General features: G+C 36.2%; 2 protein-coding genes across 6 annotated transcripts; both read right to left on the bottom strand.

The window, feature by feature from the left end:
• Positions 1-59: 59 nt before the first annotated feature.
• Positions 60-6360, bottom strand: cluap1 (clusterin associated protein 1). 4 transcript variants are annotated; one of them, XM_032572907.1, is made up of 13 exons: positions 6252-6360; positions 4647-4674; positions 4445-4556; positions 4162-4246; positions 3894-4073; positions 3150-3245; positions 2764-2847; positions 2418-2551; positions 2160-2301; positions 1805-1877; positions 1603-1713; positions 1170-1219; positions 60-379 (listed from the first exon to the last, which is right to left on the bottom strand). In XM_032572907.1, exons 2-13 carry the CDS (start codon positions 4666-4668, stop codon positions 206-208), a joined length of 1263 nt encoding a protein of 420 aa, XP_032428798.1. In that variant the 5' UTR covers positions 4669-4674; positions 6252-6360; the 3' UTR covers positions 60-205. The 4 variants fall into 4 exon arrangements, with proteins under 4 accessions (XP_032428798.1, XP_032428796.1, XP_032428797.1 ...); XM_032572905.1 differs by lacking the exon at positions 6252-6360 and adding an exon at positions 5037-5122; XM_032572906.1 differs by lacking the exon at positions 6252-6360 and adding an exon at positions 4986-5079.
• Positions 6361-8547: 2187 nt separating this feature from the next.
• Positions 8548-18810, bottom strand: slc5a5 (solute carrier family 5 member 5). 2 transcript variants are annotated; one of them, XM_032572904.1, is made up of 18 exons: positions 18394-18806; positions 17308-17399; positions 16474-16888; positions 16028-16093; positions 15849-15900; positions 15287-15354; positions 14864-15018; positions 14512-14652; positions 13833-13962; positions 13385-13473; positions 12805-12917; positions 12167-12237; positions 11687-11773; positions 10284-10477; positions 9993-10090; positions 9147-9232; positions 8755-8847; positions 8548-8621 (listed from the first exon to the last, which is right to left on the bottom strand). In XM_032572904.1, the coding sequence occupies exons 3-18, from the start codon at positions 16828-16830 to the stop codon at positions 8553-8555; spliced, it is 1869 nt and encodes a 622-aa protein (XP_032428795.1). In that variant the 5' UTR covers positions 16831-16888; positions 17308-17399; positions 18394-18806; the 3' UTR covers positions 8548-8552. The 2 variants fall into 2 exon arrangements, 1 of the variants encoding a protein (XP_032428795.1); XR_004340573.1 differs by lacking the exon at positions 8548-8621 and having other exon boundaries at positions 10322-10477; positions 18394-18810.

The raw sequence follows: 18810 nt of genomic DNA, 5'->3' as shown, positions 1-18810 counted from the left end.
CAAACTGCCACATAGATAAATTATTTATAAAACAGTAATTTTTGGGAAAGAACAAAAACTGAAGTTTAAATTTTATTTTTGTCAGCAGATTATATAAATATCAAAGAACAGAGGATATATCTGCAAATAAAAATTATAGTGGAGCTTTCCAAAGGAATTCAGCTAGGACATAAAAAAGTGCACAGCTCATGATTGTGTCCCCAACTCAAAAGTCATCATCACTTTCTTCCAGAAGTGCCGGTCTCACTCCTCCCCTAGGAGGTCGATTACTCCTCGATAACAGGACCTCCAAGCTTTCATCCTCCTCCCTCCTCTCTTCTTCTTCTTCTTCTTCACCTTCCTCATCATCCTCATCTGCATCAATCTCACTGTCATCACTCTGAAACAGGAAGCAAGCACCAATAACTACATCAACAAGTAAAAGGTTGAAGTCTATCTCTGATAGGACTGTTGGATGATATAACATGTCAAACTATATTTTTCCAGGATAGTTAGATTACTAGACACACACAAACACACTGTGGAACCACTAAAATAAAAAAAACAAAAACATGTTTTTATTCTAACTAAACACAGAACCTTGGCAAGATTTTATTCCTATATCACAAAAAACTTTGAAAAGAAAAAAAATAGCATTTGTTGCATTTGAAGGAAAAATACATTCTTACCCCAGACTGTGCTGATATTGAGAATATTAGCACAATTCCTTAAAAAATAATATAAACCATTTTTGACAACACTTTTTTCCACATTAGGGTCAAATAGGAAATTTGAGAATGGATATTTCCTTCTAATACATAGGGAGGGACATGAGGGTTAACTGAATCCTTTTCCTGAACAAACCTTTCCTTTCCGCTGTTTTTTGGATTCAGGGACTGACCTTCTGGAGACTGCTAAAAACCTCTTTAAAATCCAAGCGACAATGACAAAAAAATAGCAAAAGGAAACATAGACTGATGAAACATCAAATGAAGAGATAAGCTGGAAACCAAAGAAGGTGGTAAATCTGGTCAGTTTATACCAGAACCATCTTTAAGTGAAGGTTAACAGGAAAATCATTCACACTTAGCCCTGCTGACAGAGCTTGGCGGCAAACAGGATCAATGTAGCCTGTTTTCAGAAACAATGTGTAAAAAGAGTATCAGTGTGAAGATAAGAACATCACTTACGTCATCACTGTCATCACCCTGCATGTTACCAATGAACCGTGGTCCTCTTCCTTAGCAGAAAGGAAAAAGCACAAGCAATTATGAATTTTTAGGACAGAAAGAGTTTTCCGAAAACCATGTTTAATAAAAATATAATTTTAGGTGGATCTGTAATATCAAAATAAATAAATAAATAAATATAACTTAAATATGTAAGAGCTTAGAGGGAACAACTGGAAGTTTCTCTATTCTTCTTGATGTCGGAGACTAAAATAAATATAGGAATGCTGTGAATAATGGTACCAAAAAATCCAAATGAAAAACTCTCAAAGTATTTTTAAATAAATTGGTTATCATGGGATGAGATGAAAGAAAATTAAAAATATAAATTTTGTCTAATCATAAAGGTACTAGTTTTTCTTATCACTATCTTGGCTGCACTCCATCTGCATACCTGCCATGGGGGCACTTCTTGAGGGCTGTGGCTTAGATGGACGAGATTCTTCAGGGTCGCTATCTGACTCTTCGTCCTCTGGAACATCCAAATCAGAATCAGAGTCTTTCACTGTCAAACACAAGGACAAAAAGTTTTAGACGGAGGAAAAAAAAGTTGTGTTCTAATTCTGCTTTAGGCATTTGGTTCTGGTTTAACTCACATGAGCCCTTCATTAGATCTCTCTCTTCCTCCCTTAGTTTGTGTTGCATAATCCTCAGGCTGTTTTCAGCTTCCTAATAAGTACACAAGAAACCCCGTTTCAGATGAAGAGCCAGTTGAACATTTTTAAACTTGGAAACAAGACTCAAGTATATAATGTAAAACTTAATATAGTTAATATACAAGTTCCAGACAATGTGGCAACAAAATATCCAAGGAATTCATGAGAAAAACAGAAACACAGGCAGGCAGAAAGATGCAAATAGTGCATTACATATACTGTAATATATCTATAAAGGGAGGGATTATCAATAGGATTGAGCATTATACATAGCATATCTATTCCATCCACACACCTCAAACCTTTCCTGCTCCAGCCTGTGGTACTCATCCAGTTGTGACTCCAGGTAGGTGAGGTTTCTGAACTTCTCCACAAAGATTTCATACTGCTTCTGCAACTCTTCTTCTATCTTTTCAAATTCATCCATGAATGCTGGCCTGAAAAATCCAAACACAATTTTCAAGAGAAATGTTTCAACGGGTTTTGTTTCAAGGCTTATTTCAAATGGAAATTGTAAATCTTAAGATGGTTAAATGTAAAAAATATAACTGACCTGACACTCTGTAAAGTCTGCAGCCTCTTCTGATGCCTCTCCAGATCCTGTTTCTTCTTCTCTATCTTAGCGTCCAGACTGGCCTCATCTGAGACGACATTACTAAGCATCTCTTTGATCTTTTCGACAATTTCCTGGTAACAAAGGCAATACGGCACAATCACAGTTTAAAGTATTTAAGCAAATGAAGATGAAAACCATCCATCCATCCATTGGGAGAGGTGCTGGTGCCCATCTCCAGCTAATGTTCCGGGCGAGAGGTGAGGTACACCCTGGACAGGTCGCCAGTCTGTCGCAGAAGATGAAAACCAATGGAATTAAAAAGATAAACACTCAGAATACTCACCAGAGTTTCTTTGATAGCAGCTCTCAGTGCCTTTTCTGTCTCATTGATCTCAAGAGGTCGAGCAATGGCAGCGGTTCTCATTTCCTGCGAGCACCAAAAAAGTGAAGACGAAATAAAAGCATTAATGACGGCCACTCGTGTATCAAACTGCCTTAAATCTCTGTCTGCAGCACAGCAGAACGAGATTTAACATTATGTTGACTTCAGAGCAACGAAGCTACTCGCAACATTTCTAGCCATTTCAGTCATATTTGTGTTTAAAGAAGCTTGAGAATAACATAGCCATAATACAGGTAAAATCTCTTCTCCGATACTAAACTCGAAATAGTCAAGCTTTATTTTTTTACCAATCTGCTATTATGAAACAATAACCAACTTTGCCTCACCCTGAGTTCTGCCTCTTTCCCCAATAAATCATACAGAGATGCTCCTCTGGATGTGATTTCAGATGCCAGCTGACGAGCTGCTTTGAGCTCAGAGATCTGCAGAAAAGACATGGAGAGATCATCTGACTCACATTTGACTCTTTTTTCTTTAACAAAGGAATTAAAGACTTAAATTATTTCAGGGAAAAGAAAACGAGAAAAGTAGAGACACTGTAGACAATGTGCAAAAAATAAAAAAATGTGTGCAGGCTTGGCAAATAGGTGTGTCAAATTGATGTTCAGGAGAGTACTGCTAAACCAATTTAAAGAAAAGGTACATTTACACTAATATCAGATACAGTATTTCCTGTTGTTTAAATAGTTTAAAATCTCTGACATTGAAACACAACCAGTACAACAAGAAATCAACTCCATGAGTCATTAAAAGTATTGTAAAATCCTTGAGAATGTTGGGTGAAGTTCTTGTGAGCTCTTACAATAAATGTGAGTGAACTACATTTTCAATCCTTTTCAAAGACTCATTGCATCTGGATGGGTTTACATAGACAGAACGCTGTTTACCAATTAGAAAGATAAAGTTATTTTGACTGCACATTACATTAACTGTCTTAATAACCATCTAAAGCACTGAAATATGTCCTTTATGTTTTTTCTTATCTTTAATCTTCTTAAAACTGTCATTTAATTAATTAAGTTAGTGGACTATCAGCAACACACATAATTTGAATGATAATTGCAACTCACCCTAGAGCCGAGATCAAACTTGAACTTGTTGCTATCTTCCTCCACAGCATCCTCCAGAGCCATCTGCTTGGTTTTCATGGCATTGTACAGTACTGATGTGATCTTCAGCATCTCTTTCACTGCATAGCCGTCAGCCTGGTAGAGATGCTTGGTGTTTAGCTTGATGTGAGCCTTGGTTGCCTGCAACCGGGTCATACAATGATTAAAACAGAGTGGATTTTAGTTAACTACAGTTAAGGACATATTATCTGTCTGAATAGCACTTCACCATGAATTGAACCACAGCCTTAATAAAGAATATTCTGTCTGACTCTGTGTCCACTTCAGTGGGAATATCAACGTGAGGCTCGTATCTACAAAAAAAGAGAAAAGAACATGAGAACCAATGACTGTTTTAGAACAGCTCTTTATTTGTTCATCAGGATTAGAAGAAATACTTCTACTGGAAGGTACAATGAGGGATGTGAAAAAACCACATGAAGGCGAAGAACTATCTGAGCAGAAGTGCTGTTGTTACATGAAGCATTTCAATTTTAAAAGCTGAAGCATACCTCCTTACAAGCCATATTAGGATTTCTGCCACTAGGGTGAAGTTTGGTGTTGTGAAATTTTCCATAGATATGAGGCGAGGGTAGCCCAAGGCCCTCATCATTTCTGTGAAGTCTGCCAAGTCACAAACAAATTCAGTTCTAACATCAGCAGCAAAATAATGTTTGTTAGATTAAAGGTAGAGAAATACAAGGTTTCACTTACTTTTTAAATCTCTGAAGGACATGTTGACCTGAAAGAAAGGAAAAACGAAAGGAAGAAAAAAAGACTTGTTTTCATAGTAATTTATCAGAATTATTGTTTCCTTATTTATAATCCAGTAAAATGTTATTCTTAACAAGCAACGTTTCACACTTGTTTTAAGTAGTAGAAGAAACGAAAGCATAAATAAATATCTACAATTTGTAGATTTAATTTCACAGCTTTGATAGCTAACCCTATATAGCTACTCATTAGCTAGAAGTTAGCTGTAAGCTAACGATCTGTGTCGCTTTGAGTGGCTAAAGAGATGTTAATCTATAATATTACATCTTTACAACTCACTTCGCATATATTACATATGTCCTAGGGTGTTTACAGTCATAATTTTGTTACCTGGTACCGTTACAAAGACGCTTCCGTGGTCTATGCTATAAATGGTCGCTATGGAAACACATTCTGTTCTACGGAAAGCCAAAGCAGTCAAATGTTCGAAACGAAAATTGAGAATAGTTCATACCGCTGAGAAATGGAAGTTAAAAATTAGTTTAATTTAACCAATACGTTTGTTTCTAATATGAAGTAACACAGATATTCCTCAAAATGTTATTAAACATGTGAAATATGTACTTTCTAATATATAAAACAGCAATATTGATTGGTGTTCATCAGGTAATACCAGACCAAATGATGCAATCATAGAAATATTCTTATATCGCCATTTTCCTTACAAGTAACATCTTTCAGCACTATTTTATTCCCATAGCAGTTGTGGCTGGTTGTTTTTATGTATAAAATAACGTAAAGAGGCTGATTAGATTCTCTTATACAAATATCTTAATTCATTTTAAGCCCGCTAATTAACTTTGTTTAAATTTGTTACAAATTTTACAGACGTGTCCATTCAAGCAATAACAGCTTAAGAGGGATGTGGTGTTGTGGTCTTCAGTAAACTCCTAAATAAAACAAACACTGAATATTTTTGCCTGCTTACTTGTTGTCAGACTGGCTACATTTTAGTGATTTTTTAAATTCTTAAAATCAGACAGTGAGACTGAACCAAAAATGCAGTTATGTTCCTTTTTATGAATTAACCAGGAGGCCCAATTTTATTTTTCTACAGGGCTAGATTAGTTAAAAATAATTTAAAAACATATTTTTAAACTAACTATGACTATATTTGTATGGTGAAAATTTGCTTGATAATCTAAAATATTTACTATGACAAAACAACAACAAACAAGATCATTTTCAGGGGAAAATATTTTTTTTGTTAAATCCTATGGCTGTGGGAACCTGTTTCTGCCCCTGTGATGGAGAAACATATTATTTTGACTAAGCTATATTATAATAAAGAGTATTTTATTCTTTTGAGAGCTAGGTCAAAAGTATGAGACAGCCATTATGAGATCCTTTTGTTTTCAAATATTGGCGGAAACAAGCTTCTATACAGAATGCTTCAATAAAAAACACTTCCAAGTATAAAAAATGCAAAAAAAACCAACAAAAAACTGCGTGTCTATTTGTTTGGTTTATTTATACAAAAATACAAGTTAGAATTTCTAATTCTGTAAAGCTGCAGTACTGCTATAATCCACTAGACGGCGATACCTGCCAGTTCTCCTTCCGACCAGTCCATTGGAACTATGGGCTGTTCAACTGACGCAGAGCATGATGGAGCAAACTGGTGAGCCCCCTCACAACAATAACACCCCGGCAGGTAATGAACTGCCTGCCTGCGGCCTTCATAGCAAACGACTCAAAGAACTGGAAAATGCCGCCCTGCAGACCAGCTTGATATCACAAATGGAGACAGAATCCGGGGCGGACGCCGGGAGCTGGACGGAGCAGGAGTCCGGGCAAGGTGAGCAGCCGAACGGGTTGCCCTTGAGCCTGCAGCGCTCGGCGCCTCTGCCGCTCGGCGTGGACACGGAGGCGGAAGGAGTGGAGCCGGGGACAAACGTGGCCAAGCAGCGGGTGGAAGAAGAAAGGACGCTGACGGACCATTTAAACAAACGACTCCTTTCTTCGTTTCTGGAAAAACTTAACGAAAGGGACCTGGCGCTCCCTGGCGTGCAGCGCCTGGACTGTGCTGTAGCCGAAGAGGATTCGAACAGGGCCGCGGATGATTGGTGAGGCGCCTCGGCCTGACGATCCGCAGCAGCACGGAGGTGGTTGGAGGATCCAGGACCAACGTGCACGGAAGCACAATCTTCACAACATTAAAGACTGACATACTAGTTTGATTTATGAAAGCTTACAGCAAGAGTGTCTGGGGATATTACGTTTTATCTGAATGCTTGAATTGTTAAAAAAAAAAAAAAAAATGCAATAAATGAACACCATGTGAAATGAACCGCCTTTGTACTTGGTGTACTCATTGTGTATTTGGCAGCCATGATGGTTTCAGCTGCTTTCCTTAACATCACCAGATGTCAGTGTACTATGAAGAAAACTAACATGCCAGCTCTTTCATAAATAGTTAATATTTTATTCACATACACCAAAGGTTACTTTTAAAAATATTGTAGAAACGTGAAACTTTTGAAATGTATTCAGGTTTAATAAAATGCATGTAAAATGCAGAAAACAGTTGAATAAATGTAATTTAAAAATTTTAGAAGTCATTAAAAAGCTCTGCATTGCTCTATACAGGAGGAGACACCTCAAATCACTTACATGTTTTTTCTAGCATATGGATAAAATGACAAGTATTTTTTTATTTAAGATGTCACAAAGCATCGGTGGATAAGTGGTTTCAAGGTATGGATTGTTTTATAAAAAGAAAAAAACAGTTTAAAACTAAGTTTTACATTTAACCACATTTGTTTTAGATTCACAAAGAACCTGGGAAATTGATATAAATTTATTAAATAGTGACAAAGTGGTATAAATTTTAAGTCCCTGAAACTTTTACATTATTACCTAAGTGGACAGGATTAAATACAATGTTCTAACTTTTTAGGATGAGTTAAACTGTAAAGAATAAACTGTAAATTCAAGTGCTAACATATTCATTACTTTGTTACTTTTGTCAACCCCATCATTATAAAAGTAACACAAAAACCATCACAAACAATTTCCAGTATGCAGACAATAATTAACATAATAGAATCCTGCTTTGATAAAGTGCAAGAAACCTATGGATGGATTTTGAGAATGAACCAGAGGCTTCTGTACAATGAAGCACTTTTCCAAGTAGCATAAACTTAACAAAATAGAAAATTGTTTAGGTTGACAACTCTTGGAAATTGTAGTATAATTTAAAAATAAGAGAAAAACATAACAGCAAATCTAAATTTTTCAAAATGGTACCTTCATACAAAATAAACAGGTAGTAGTCATTCAAGTCTCTGCTCTTTGTGTTTGTTAATATAAATTTTACTGTTCACTTTTCATATATTTTTTGAAAAGTAACCCAAATTGTTTTCAATAAAGATGTTTCAACAGATTTTTTGTATTTGACCTTGCTGACTCAACATTTACATTTGAGTGTGAAGCTGTGACCCACTTTGCTTCCAATAATAAAAAAACAGAAAAAAAACAGGCCTGATAACAGAGCATGAAATAAGGAAGTCATCACTAAAATACAGCAAATGTACACACAAATTGAAACCGTTATCTCTGCTTCCCATCATTCTTATGTTGACACATTGCAGGTGCACATCTTTCCCGAAACAAGGAAGGAAATTAAAATCTTTCATCACATTTTACTGTCCTGAATATTATCTATATTTATGGCTCTTTGAAAGAACAATGACTAACTCTGAATGTGTGTCAGGATTTTGAAACTTCAAATGATAAGATAAAAAAAACCTCTATTGCTACTACAGAGGAAATTCCAGTAGGATTTGCTATGAGTAATTTGGAGGTTAATGCCATTTAAAAACTACATCCTCTTTTTTTCCCCATTTACAGCACATCGTCTCTGGGTAGGCTCTTCAAAGGAACCGCCAGTGGGTTGTCTATTAATTTGTCCTCCTGAAAAACAGATTGAAACAATAAAAATACCTTTCAAATACTTGACTGGTTATAATATTCTAATATTTTTAAAAACTTGACAAACAGTTCCAACAACTCTACACCAGTTTTGCCATACAATTGGTTTCTTTACCTGGTTATTTCCTATGTGAACCACAGATATCTGTTGTGTATTCCTGCATGCAGTCTGAACGAAGCAGGGGAACATCCAGGATATCACATCGGTCTTAAAACAAAAAATAATAATAAGAAAGATACTGTCAATGAATGCTCTTAGAAGACATTTGTCATCAATGTAAAGCATGTCTGAGATTTTTATAAGCTCCTAAAAACATCTAAATTAAGTCAAGTTTAAGTTCATATACATATATATTTAGTAGTAAAAATATATGTAGACTTTTTCAGCTTGGAGAGGGACATAAATAAAGGAACCATTAGATATAAATGGTTACATAAATAATCAGGGAATAATTTATGGCACTTCCATTCATTAGACAATTATTTCTGTTTAAAAAAAATGATTACTCTGCTTTCTGATGAGATCTCCATCTCCTTTTTATTCAGGTCCCACCATAACAACCCCTCTTTAATTTGACTCCTCTTTGTTGGCCCTGTGTGCGATAGAAACAGGAGAGTTTGTTCATGTATGCATAAAACGTAAAGGAAAAAAACATCTCATTCTTTTCTAGTAGCTCTGTGTAAAAGCCCTTGACTTAGCATTTTGGACTGATATGAGCAACATCTTCTTGTAAATATTCACACCCACTGTGTTTCACATTTTGTCACTATAATGTTGCAGTTGTGACAACATCTACAACATTATAGAAGCACAGTGAATACAGTGCTTCATTCATTGTACGTGAATGAAGTACATGAAGCAATGTAGCCTGACTTTGAAATTGAATGAAGTGAACGTAGATTTTCTTGCAAAGAAAATCTGAAAAGGTGTGGCATGCATTTGTGTCAAGCAAAACTAGTGAATATTTTGTAGAACTGCCTCTCACTGCAAGTCCAGCTGCAAGTCTTAAGAGGTATGTTGCTACTAACAATAGACTAATTTGGTTACTTCTAAAGGAGGAAATTTGTAATAAAGTGAGATCATTACAAATGCACACACTTTTCAGATTTTTATTTCTAAAAAATAATGAAAACAATCTACCTCCTTTCATTACATGCTGATGCACTACTTTGTTATGTTTGTCATATAAAACTCTTTCAAAATACATAGATGTTGTCTGGTTGTAACATTACCCAAATATTTTCAAGGGATCTGAATACTTTTGCAATAAAATGTAAATTGGACAGATTTGATTCAATGTGTCCCTGTAGTTTTTACAACATTGACTTGCGTATCTCTCATTATCTTTTTACCTGTTGCATAGCTCACTATCAGTCCCACCAGTATGACTGAACTGGTGGCCATGGCTCCAAAATAGAGGTAAGACATGGAGTAGAAGTTGAGGAGGCCACTGTTTTTAGAAAAAACAAAAGCAACAACAAAAGAGCTAAGGCATTTTATATTTTTTCATCATAATCTCTCTACATAGTCAGTGTATAACAGTCATAAACCTTTCATGTGAGTAGTTAAGCTAAGATGAAAAGAAAATATTAATGCTTAATGATTAAAAATAGATCAACATCTGAAGAACTGTGTCTGCTAACCCTTGGTGTTTAGGATGAAGTGGGGTCAAGATGGAAACCTTAGAGCTGTTGTTTCTTGTGCCATTAGCAAAGCTACAGCCGTCTGTGAAGCTGGGCAGGACACCCATGGTCTCCTCACTGGGTGGGTGAAGAGTTGAACCCACAGCCAGCCACAGAGAGACACAGAATCCCGCCAATATCCCAGAGTACGCCCCCTACAATAAAGAATAAAATACCCTAATAATTGGCTGCAATATTATTGAATACCAACAGTGTCTAAAAATGAATTTGTTCCTTTCAGCCCATCAGCATGCTCTGATTGTTTTTTTCTCTGGATAAAAGAAAACCCAAGAAACCCCTGAAGGCCTGATTTCAAAAAGGAGTTGGACTGCACTTCAGCAGCAAACAGAAGAACAAGTACTCTAAAATGCAGCCATCATAAAAGATAATGCTTCTTTCAACAGATATAAATATCTAAAAAAAGGAAACAGGAAGTCAGTCCATCTTCCTGTTAACATGACTATGAACAGCTTCTGAGATCAATGTGCACGAGGTCATGTGTGAAAACTAAAACCTTTACTCTGATTGTACATCATAAAAAAGGAAATTCCCATGCCACAGTCGGGTTAATGAACAAGAAAACCTTCTTTGTGGGATAGATAGCGGCAAAGACAAATTGTGACATTTACAACAAACAGACTTTAGTATTTACTTTAAAACACAGAGAAATGCGATTGAAAATCTTTCTAATAAAAGAGTTTGCTGTACACATAACCCTGCAGGGATTCTGGGGTTAAGTTGAGCCTTCAAACCTTGTTTGAAATTTTAATAGTCAGTAGTTTGCTAATTGCATTAGTTTTTTTTGAAAGGTTTGAGTTAAAAAGTGTCACCTCACTTCATGTCACATCTTCACAGTTTAAATTTCCCTGCAGTAATAGGACCAAATGGCTCCCCAATCAGTACCAATTAAATTATGTTTTATTTTATCCCTGTACAGACATTGATACCTATTCAATCTAAGCCTCTGCTTTCAATAAGAGATTTTTTTTTCATGGAATTTCATATTTACCCACTAGTTGGCAGCAGAGTTAATGTTCAAGTGGTAGCAGCAGTTCAAGTGGGTGGCTGATTTAAATAAATAACTAAATAATAATAATAATAATAATAAAATATTTAAATGTGTGGGGTTTTTTTATTATTATTTTTAAAGCAAATTTTCTTGCAGGAACCAATTTGAACACAAGTTTGAATTTTTCTGGGGGTAACCAGAGGGGATAAATGCACCATACATAAAGAAGATCTATTTGTTTTTGCCCTTCTTCTGCTTGACTTGACTAGTGGTAGCAATTGTATTTTACTACCAACAAGGTCAGAGTTTGTATTTTGTAAATCATAAGTTTTTAAGGGGGTTGGCAAACACTCACCAGCCTGTTTGTTCCTGGGACAAACATTCCCAAAATGAATATGCCCAGAACTGGACCACTGACCACACCCATGACAGTGAACGAACCCTGAGGAAAGAAGACAAACAACATTCTGGGTTCAAAACAAAATTAATTAAAATCCAGGCGTGAAGATGAAAGAAACTTATTTCAAATCAGACAATAATACATCCAATTGGTTGGATGCACGCATCACACTCACAACAGTTTTATTTATTTACTTAATTCATCCATTCTGGGGGAGCTTTTTTCCAAGGGTCATTTCTAAAGGTCTATTCAGGTAAGAATTGACTTGAATCAATTCAGGTCAATTCTTACCCTAGGATAACCTTTTTTGGAGAATATGGGAGGAAGCTGGAGTACACATGCACAAAGAGACGATATAAACTATGCACAGGAAGTCAGGGTTTGAACCCAGGAGTTTCTTGTTGTAAGGCATTCAAATATTTCTGTATAACATACCTGAAGAACCCCCCAGTCCAGGAAGGAGGAAAGAGCTGCTACAGTGATACATCCAGCTCCATACAGGAATGCTTTAAGAAATAGAAGGGGAAATGTTTACTCTACTAGACTTACTTTGTCTGTTTAATGGAGAAAGAGGTCTGCAGCTAAGATATGTCTGATCAAGGTCAACCTGAAAGGTCAACTTGAACTCATCAAGATGTTTGAAATAAAATATTGTTTTTAATACTTTCTCTGTTAATTACAGAGTTGATATCAGTAGAAGGCTGTACTCTCCTTGAAAAGATGTTTTGTTCCTGGTGGCATGAAAGATGACTCTTATATGAATGATTATTTTGATTTTTTTATGAAAGGGATTGATTTGTTTACATACTTTTATACATTTGCACATGAAGTGGTAGATATTGCTTTGTAAAAAACCTCATGATTACATTTGTTTTAACTTTTCACCAATAAACTAAATTAAATTAGCATTAGACTTCCAGCAGCTTGATGCCAGTATTAAGGTTTTCAGCTGGAGCTTAAACCCGTCTTTGGCATGTGAGGTTTTAAGACTTTTCAATCAGTCTTTTCACTAATTTGAAGAAGTGGTGCCGAAATCAAAATCTGTTTCACTTGCTTAGTAAAAATTAACCTACACAGTCCTTTGGAAACAAGGACCAGCTTCTTCTGTGTCGTCTGGAGCAGATGAGGTCTCAGTATATCCTCCATTGTCACTGCAGCCATGGCGTTGATACTCGTGGAGGCAGTGCTGTTAAAGACAATGCCAATCATTTCATTTCTGGATGTCATAAGAGTTAAAAAAAATAATGTTTATGCTGCATGGGTGACACCTGAGGACTTAAATAAAATTATATTTTAATAAATAAGACCAAGCTGAAACAATTGTTTTTTTATGTAAAAATATAAAGGCCTTCAGCTTTTCTTACATAGTTGGATTATGCACAATGTTTCATAAAGAGGTTAGAATCATCCATGTCAAACCACGATATCTGATACATTAAAAGAAACCATGCAAGGGGCCACCCAAAAGTTGCAATTGTATTAAAAATATCTACAATCTCCAGTTAAAAAGCTTCAGAGTATTTTTTACTCTCTCTCATGCTTATTTCCATTTTAGATGACTTATTGAAACACTAAAGTAAAGTACAAGTAGCTCAAGTTTATGGTTTAAAGAATATGTTTGCATCTGGCAGCAGAACTGAGAAAAACTGATACCTGAGAGTCCCACTGTATGCACAGGCAAGAAAAAGACCTGGGAATCCTGGATGATTACTGAATATGTCCAACACGAAGAATGGCATGTACTTTATTAGAAGAGAACAGGAGAAGTAGAATAGAGTGTTAGTGTGTTACTTTTGACAGAAGCACTTCAAACATTGTATAGGAAACCATGATCACCTTAAATTACATATATAGTTGGGAAATAAACCTATTCATGGTATCATTACCAGGAATGATACCATGAGTACAATAGAACAGAACTAATTTCAAACTTAATTTTGCATTACAAAACATGGTTGGATAAGACTGATGGAGCACAACCACCACATACGTCAATAGTATCAGAAATTGAATTAACTTTGAAAATTGGCTGAAACATTGCACTACTTTTGAGTTATTGTAAGGCAAATTCCTCTGCCTTTGCCCAGAGTCATCAGCATACCAGATCAGGTGCAGAAATCCTCCCAGATTTCAGCGGGTCGCAGAGGTTGTAATAAGCAAACATGACGATACCGCAGGTTGCTGCGCTGCTCACAATGAGGCACAGACCGATCTGATTTACAAACAGAGCCCTAGAAAACAAAAAGTGTTCTTTATTACAATTAATCCTGTAAATGTGTATGATTCTAAAGGCAAATATGGGAAAAGAAATGTCCGTTATCTATTACTGAATGATAAGTTGCAAGATTCAAGCAGATTAACTTAAAAACCAACAAAGGCATGACAGGACATCTAGAAAACTCATAAATTCAAAAACATAGAGCCATGTGGCAAAAGATCGCAAAGACAAATACATAACACTATCCAATAATGGTTGTTATTATTTTGTGATGCTGTGTATTAGATTTACTTTTTGTCAACATTTTACATGTAAAACAATATTTTTTGGGGGAAATAGAGCTCTGTCAGTTGAATTGAGATTTCCTCAGACACTTGAGTAGCTTCAGTACTGTTAACAAGATAAATTACAACTAACTAGCAACCTGTCCAGGGAGTTCTACGCCTCTTGCCCATTAATTAGCCATTAGCAATAGGCTCCAGCGTCCTCATGATCCATTGAGGACTAGGAAGCAATCAACAATGGATAGATGAACATGTGAGTAATTTATAAAAACACTCACCACTGGGCTTCTTTCTCTGATCGGCAGGAAATGTAGCGCTGAACTTGTGCTTGGTTTACCCCATACATGGACAACCAAACCATGGAACCCCCAACACTGAGGCTCCAGAAGGTGTAACGTTTCCGTGGATCGACATCAAAACTGTGGATGAAGCACAATTAGAAACCTAAAACTAAATACATTTTGGGTTGAACGTTATATTTTTAACTTGAGGTATTAATATGAGATGGAATGTTATTTCTAATCAGTGACTTTAATCTTTGTCGTCTGTAATAGTTACTGTTATTTTAAAATGATCAAACTGCAGACTGGACCTCGAAATGGACACAGATTAATACAAAAAGATTTTTACTCATTGAAATTAAGGCGTGATTTATTGCTGGCAATCTCCAGTACTTGTGCAGGACCGCCAACCAGAATTGTCCCTTGGATGAAAATTGCCACGAAACCTGATAACATGACAACAATCTGGAACACATCAGTCCAGATAACAGCCCTCATGCCGCCCTGCACACAAACATTAGGGGAGAAAGACAGAGTGAGAAATCTGGAATGATGAGTCAAACCCAGTTCTGCACATACAGGGGGAGAACATGCTCCCCTCAGAAAAACCCCAGGCCAGGATTTGAACCCAGGACCTTCTTGCTACAAGGCAGCTTTGCTAACAACTCGTCCACTGCACTGCCCAGTGGAAGAGCATTAAATATAAGAAAGGTTGCAATAACCTTGTTTGCATAAGTATTTACGCCCTTTGAGAACACCTTATTGTTCTTACCAGTGTGGTGTACATGGTGCAAATGATCCCCGTGGAAAAGAGAGACACCCAGATACTGAGTCCAGTAGCTGCAAAATCAAATGGGTTTGATCATTAATATCAAAGGTTTATTTATTTAAACAAATAATCATTTTACAAATTTAACTATAGTAGAATATTTGCTACTTTTTCAAAAACATTAAAAACAACAGCAACAAAAATAAATTCAACTGGTATTAAAACAAAATCAAAGATGGTGATATAATAATAATAACTGTAATAACTGTCTTAGTAAATTTAGTATTTAAAATACATTTTATGACAAAAAATTGTAGTGTTTTATGCTATGGTAAAAGTTTTATTTATAAGCAAATATTCACAAGAATTTCTTATTATGAAATTAATGGTTAAAAACTTAAAACTTCATTGTAACAAGTTTCTGGTTTAAAAGAATATATATACTAAAATCAAGATTCATTGGAAAAAAATCTTAAAAGTGCTAAAAAATATAATGAGACTTCTAAATGAATCAATAATAACATTCCCTCTTTTCTTCCAATCAAAGCAAATTTCACTCTCGTACCTTGATTTAAGATCAATGCTGGTGCATAGATGACAATCCCAGTGTAAAGCAGCTGAGAAAAGAGAAACACATTACAAGCAAATCTTCGGAGGAAACTGAATCTGAGCATTCACAGATAAAAGCTCTTAATGTGCAACATTCTGCTCAGGAGCAATGAAATGTGAGACTGATGTCCCTACCGTTGCAAGAATAAACTGGATGCTTCCCAGCAGCTGCATCCCTCTGCCAAACCTCATCTTTAGATACTGTGACAGGCAGATGATTGGAGTCAGAACATCACAGGGTAACACACATCCTTCATCTTTCCTCACCTCACATATTAAGCTGTGTTGATGAGCAACACGGGAATTTAATCAGCTGGACGTTAATCAGAGTCATCATAGCCCTATATCTATACTGTAATTTAATACTATTTAAAACTGGAAAATCAGGATATACATTGGAGCTGTTTGAAATAATAACACAAAATAAACTATGATTTGGTTCATAGTCACAAGAAAAAAAGCATACAAAATGTTAATCCTCTTGTCTAACATTCAGTTCTTGTTACTCTGACCAACCTTACAGCACATTCCTGTTCACTTTATGAAACAACTAGTGCAAAAAAGAGGAGGCTCATTACGACCTGGTTGGTGCTGGTGATGCCCAGTCGAAAGAAAACTGGCAGGAACAGGTAAGCTGTCAGCAGGGAGTTGATGCTTTGTCCGAGGCACATGTAGAGGAATTTGAAGCCATAGCGAAATCCCTCTGAGGGGACACCCAGGACCTGGACAGCTGACATGAAGCTGGCACAGAGCGACAAACCAACAGGCACAGCCGGCATGCTCCGACCTCCGGTGAAGAAGGCCTCTGCAGTTGCATCCCTTCGCTGTTTTTTCAGAGCCTGAAAAAGCCCAATTGCCATGGATACTGACAACATAGCAGCAAAGACGGCAAAGTCAGCCAGTGCAAACCCTGGATTACTGTCAAAAGTTTTCTCCATTGTTGAGTTTGGATCTCTCTGTCTTTAAGTCTCTTTTGAATCCAGATGTTTGGTTGATCTGTCAGAGGAAGCCACACAAAAACAGAAGCATGTCAGTAAGTTGTGTTGATGGATTAGGATCACACGCTGAACAAATCTGTCCACTTGACCTAAACTTTGCCTCCAATCTGACAAGTAGGTAGTTACTGCAAGTTAGTGCTAGTTATGTTCACCAATTGCAATATGACCAAATACATGGTCATATAGGCTATAGATACTGGAGCTATTTTCAGAAGAATGGTATATAAAGTATGAATTTTGTTTTTAAAAAAGCAACTACAAGTGTTAGTATTGGTGCCTCTCAGCAATAAGGCTCTGGGTTTGAATTTCAGCTGTGGCCTTTGTCTTTGTTTGAGTTTGGATGGTCTCCATGTGCATTTGTGGATTCTCTCCAGTTACGTTTGCTTCCTTCCACTAAAAATCTGCAAACTAGGTTACCTGGTCACTTCAGTTTGCCTTTAGATGTGACTGGTTGTTGAGCTGCCTGGTGTCTCCTGCCTGTTGACCACTGGAAATAGACGCCAACCTCCCTGGGGCCCAGAAAGAATTTAATCCAAATGTAACTTATTTAAAATATTTATTACTCACTTCAACACACTAGTTGTCTTAACATGTACATCAGTCGTTTTTCAGGTCTTCATGGTATGAGAGAATACCAGGACAAGGATGAGTGAAAAAAATAAAATAAATAATAATAATAATATCAAGATTACTGTTGAGTGAGCATAAAAACACAATTTGGTGAGGTAAATATTATATATGTTACTGCTTTTCACTCTCTGGCTGGGTTTAGGCAAAATAATATGCATGATTCAGAAAATATTATTGTAAGAACATATGTATTTTCCCAGGGCAACATGTCCCTGGTTCAGTTTAGACAATTTATCACAAGGTTATAGTTACAATTCCAATAAGAAACTGACTAAGGCATTTAACATTCTTATGTGCAAAGAAAGGGAGAATCCCAAGGTAATTTATGATAAGCAGAACAAAAGAAAACCCCTATGTCAAAAAGATTAAGAAGAGTGGTAAATAAAAACAAGTTCGAAACAAAAATACCTGATTAAAAATGTATGGAAAAATTTACATTTACAATTGTATGTAGCTTTTTGCTTTTTAAAATAAGAGTGGGAACTCTTCTAAAACTCAGCACATCATCAGAAAATGCACCCGCTCCAAGCAAATGTCTTGTGATAAAAGTTGAAAATTTGCAAGAAAAGAAAAAAGCAAAGTGTCTCTAGTTGCAAATTTCTAAAAAAAACAAACAAACTGCAGCATACATATTTAAACACTGCAGTTTAAACACTAATGTCACTTTTTATTTATTCAGAAAGCAAAGCATTGTCAAACATCTTTACCATCTGAATAGCCAACGTCAAAGTTGCTTTTACTCACACTGTAGGCATGAAATACATTTTTTGATCAACTAACTACAAATTAGGTGGCTAATTCCAATGTAATTGCTTCTAAACGAGACAAGCTCCATTTTATGAAATAATGCAATAAAGCACATTTAAGACTCACCCTATGTCAGTTCAGTCCAGTCTGTGAAGTAAGAATGTGCTGACAGCCAACTTCACCCCTCAGCAGCTGGAAGATATTCATGCGCCTTCTCTGACACACTTGCTTTTGTGAGTAACGCCTCAGCACATCTTGAGACCTTCCTTAAAGGAAGACACTCAGAGGAGAGGGTCAATAAAGGTTTGAAGGTTTACAGTGTGCAACCAGAAGGAAATACTAATGCTGATAAAGGAATCAGAGGGACATGAGCTGGAGAGAGGGCATAAGTAATCTATTTTAAATATTTATGGGACAGCATAAACATCTCTCAGAATGTTGCAAACATTAAGGTACAAAGGAGGGATTTGTGGAGATTTGGGCATAACTTTAGTGTATTCTAGATTTATTCCAAAATCAAGACACGAACCATGACCTCCCAGC

Source organism: Xiphophorus hellerii, chromosome 9, assembly GCF_003331165.1.
Source record: "Xiphophorus hellerii strain 12219 chromosome 9, Xiphophorus_hellerii-4.1, whole genome shotgun sequence".
Lineage (NCBI taxonomy): Eukaryota > Metazoa > Chordata > Actinopteri > Cyprinodontiformes > Poeciliidae > Xiphophorus > Xiphophorus hellerii.
Note: the sequence above shows the minus strand (reverse complement) of the source record. Positions and strands in the feature narration are given on the sequence as shown.

Coding starts and splice junctions, on each gene's coding strand:
- slc5a5 (XM_032572904.1), bottom strand. CDS start 16,830: ATGGAGAAAACTTTTGACAGTAATCCAGGGTTTGCACTGGCTGACTTT. Junction 15,019..15,286: donor GCACCATGTACACCACACTG/GTAAGAACAATA, acceptor GTTTGTGTGCAG/GGCGGCATGAGGGCTGTTAT. Junction 12,918..13,384: donor GCATACAGTGGGACTCTCAG/GTATCAGTTTTT, acceptor TGTCTTTAACAG/CACTGCCTCCACGAGTATCA.
- cluap1 (XM_032572907.1), bottom strand. CDS start 4,668: ATGTCCTTCAGAGATTTAAAAA. Junction 4,557..4,646: donor GTCCTTCAGAGATTTAAAAA/GTAAGTGAAACC, acceptor GTGACTTGGCAG/ACTTCACAGAAATGATGAGG. Junction 380..1,169: donor AGGGTGATGACAGTGATGAC/GTAAGTGATGTT, acceptor TTCCTGTTTCAG/AGTGATGACAGTGAGATTGA.